The following is a 3,221-nucleotide window of genomic DNA, read 5'->3' as shown; positions in this document are numbered from 1 at the left end:
ATGGAGAAAGAAATCGAGGGAAAACTCCCATTTCTGGATACCTTGGTCATCCGCAAAGCAAACTTTCAGTTAGGTCACAAGGTCTACAGGAAACCAACTCACACTGATCGGTACTTACACAAAAACTCCAATCACCACCCCCGACAGAAAAGAGGCATAAAGAAAACATTAGTGGATCGCGCAAGACGGATATGTGAGCCGCACTTTCTCAATGAGGAAATTAATCATCTAAACCGCGCACTTCAGGCAAATGGCTACTCCAGAAATGAAATCCGAAGAGCAATCAAACCCAGGATGAATCAAACAACCAAGGAAAAACAGTCTCCTACAGGAAAAGTGTTTTTGCCATATATCAAAGGAATTACTGATCAGATGGGAAAGCTTATGAAAAAGCATAACCTTCAAGCAGTATTCAGACCCACCCGAAAAATACAACAGATGCTACGATCAGCAAAAGACAGTAGAGACCCCCTCACCTCTGCAGGAGTATACCGTATACCCTGCAGCTGTGGACAAGTTTACATCGGGACCACAAAGCGTAGCATCCAGACAAGAATAAAAGAACATGAAAGACACTGCAGACTTGGACAACCTGAAAAATCAGCAGTGGCTGAACATAGCCTAACTCAAACAGGGCACAGTATCTTATTCCAGGACACCAAAATACTGGACAACACTTCCAACTACTTTGTCAGACTGCACAGGGAAGCCATTGAAATTCACAAGCATAAGCAAAACTTCAACAGGAAAGAAGAAACCTTAAGAATGAACAGAGCATGGTTTCCAGTTCTGAAAAACACCAGGCTAACAAAACACTCTATACTCAACAATAGCCCTGCAGAGAAGATTAGCACATCAAGCACCAATCCATATGCAAAAGAAGCTCCTCAGGATACAGTGAAGCCTCCCGCCATTAGCATTCCACACCCTGGGAAACTCTTACAGGATGACTCACCTCAACCCCACCCCTCCTGAGTAGATACAAATGACCTACATCTTTTCCACACTGTGACACTGAGAGATCTCTGTCTTTTGGTGCTACACCTCTAAAGATGCCAGCCACAGCTGCTGGCGAAATGTCAGGAACTACAATGCCAAGACCATTGTAGTTCCTGGCGAAATGCCAGGAACTACAATGCCAAGACCAATACAGCCCGGAAAACCCACAACAACCATCATTCTCCGGCCGTGAAAGCCTTCGACAATACATTGTACATGTTATGTTGCAACACTAGCATGAGTCACTTTTTTCCTACACTGAAAAGATTGTGCTATGTAAGGTGACTTTGATTAGACAAAACTGATAATGCAAAGAGAGATAATGGAACAGTTATCTTGTCAGATTCATCAAAGTATAATTGCAGAGCCTGGAATGAATGTGTTTCCATACCATTCCAGTTCACTAAACTATTTTTTCTGATCTTAAGAAATCAGAATCTTTCAGAAAGAGATATTAGTTTGAAAGTTAACATTTGTCAGCACTAGATGCTTTGAAATTTTTATTCAGAGATAACTACAAAACAGAGACGCTCATTAAAAGAAAAACAATGAAGCCAAGTAGTCGAACAAAATCTTAAAAGCTAATTTTAAAAGACATTAAAAGACATTTGTTCTAAGTTAAGAAGCTGAAAGTCCAGGCAAATTTTGAAGGACAGTCATGTGTACAAGCAAAATTATAGATATTATTGAGAAATTGGTTAAACGAAACAGCCTTTATTAGCTCCCAGATCATCTTTTCTCATTTCCTGGGTTGTTGTTTTTTTTTGTAAATCTGTGGATCAGAGAGCATTTATTAAAATAGACCCCACATTTTGGTGAAACATGGGCTGAATCCACAAGTCCCAGCATAGCACTAAACTGTCGGAATGATAGCATCTTCCTGGCATAATTTCTGATGTCATCGCATCACAAGAATGGAATCGTGGTGCGATAACATCAGAAATCGCACCCGGAAGATGCTATCGTTCTGATAGTCTAGCGTTATGTCGGGACGTGTGGATTCAGCCATGGTACTCATTTCACAAACAATATCTGTTGTACATGTTTTCAGGTACTCCAGCAGATGACAGGAGATTCATGGAAGGAAGAAATCATACTACAGTGACTGAGTTCATCCTTTTAGGATTCACAGCTAACCCCAACCTGCAGCTGAGCCTTTTTGTAGTGTTTCTAATAATATATATAGTTAGTTTAGCAGGAAACTTTATACTAATTGTTCTAATCTTCAGCAGTTCTCACCTCCATACACCCATGTATTTCTTCATTGGAAACCTATCTTTCCTGGACCTCTGGTATTCCTCTGTCTACACCCCCAAGATCCTGGTGGACTGTTTCTCAGAGAACAAAAGCATTTCCTTTGGAGGCTGTGCTGCCCAGTTCTTCTTTTCTGCTGGTCTTGCATATAGTGAGTGCTACCTTCTGGCAGCCATGGCTTATGATCGTTACATAGCCATTGCTACTCCACTGATATATGCCACTGCCATGTCAAGAAAGCTATGCACAGGACTTGTCACCCTGTCATATTTAGGTGGATTCATCAATGCCACGATTCTCACCACTGAAACCTTCACATTGAATTTCTGTGATGGCAACATCATTGATGACTTCTTTTGCGATGTGCCACCTCTGGTAAAACTGTCCTGTGATGTTCCTGAGAGTTACCAATCTGTTCTATACTTCCTCCTCACTTCTAACATCATCGCCCCATCAGCTTTCATTCTTGCCACTTATACCTTTATCCTAGCAGCCATCTTGCAGATCCGCTCCGCTGAGGGCAGACGCAAAGCCTTTTCTACATGTGGTTCCCATCTGACAGCAGTCACTTTGTACTATGGTTCCATCCTCTTCATCTATTCACGCCCCAGCTCCAGCTATGCATTGTACAGGGACAAATGGGCTTCCATATTTTACACAGTGGTCTTCCCCATGTTGAATCCCATGATTTACAGCTTAAGGAACAAGGATGTGAAAAATGCTATGAAGAAGCTGATCAGAAGAAGAATAGATTTCTAAGCAGAGAGGACCTCCGAGTTTATTTTGTTAGACAGAAATGATAATGGTGAAAGCTAATTTTATGATGAATATTTGTATATGGCAAACCACTTCTGTTTCTCACTTGCCTTAAAAGTCCCTTGCTGGAGTCACCATAAGCTGGTTGTGATATGATGGCACATATGTTCATATTTGTATGCTACCATTCTCACATCCACTAAAATATGAAA

At 41.2% G+C, this 3,221-nt stretch overlaps 1 protein-coding gene across 1 annotated transcript; it reads left to right on the top strand.

The window, feature by feature from the left end:
* The first annotated feature begins 2,076 nt into the window (after nt 1–2,076).
* Nucleotides 2,077–3,012, top strand: LOC129325261 (olfactory receptor 1013-like). The gene has a single exon (XM_054972895.1). The coding sequence runs from the start codon at nt 2,077–2,079 to the stop codon at nt 3,010–3,012; it is 936 nt and encodes a 311-aa protein (XP_054828870.1).
* Nucleotides 3,013–3,221: the final 209 nt, after the last annotated feature.

This window comes from Eublepharis macularius, chromosome 2 (genome assembly GCF_028583425.1).
Source record: "Eublepharis macularius isolate TG4126 chromosome 2, MPM_Emac_v1.0, whole genome shotgun sequence".
NCBI classification, from domain to species: Eukaryota; Metazoa; Chordata; class Lepidosauria; order Squamata; family Eublepharidae; genus Eublepharis; species Eublepharis macularius.
Note: the sequence above shows the minus strand (reverse complement) of the source record. Positions and strands in the feature narration are given on the sequence as shown.

What these genes read in the sequence shown, in the direction of transcription:
- LOC129325261 (XM_054972895.1), top strand. Translation starts at nt 2,077, where the DNA reads ATGGAAGGAAGAAATCATACTACAGTGACTGAGTTCATCCTTTTAGGA.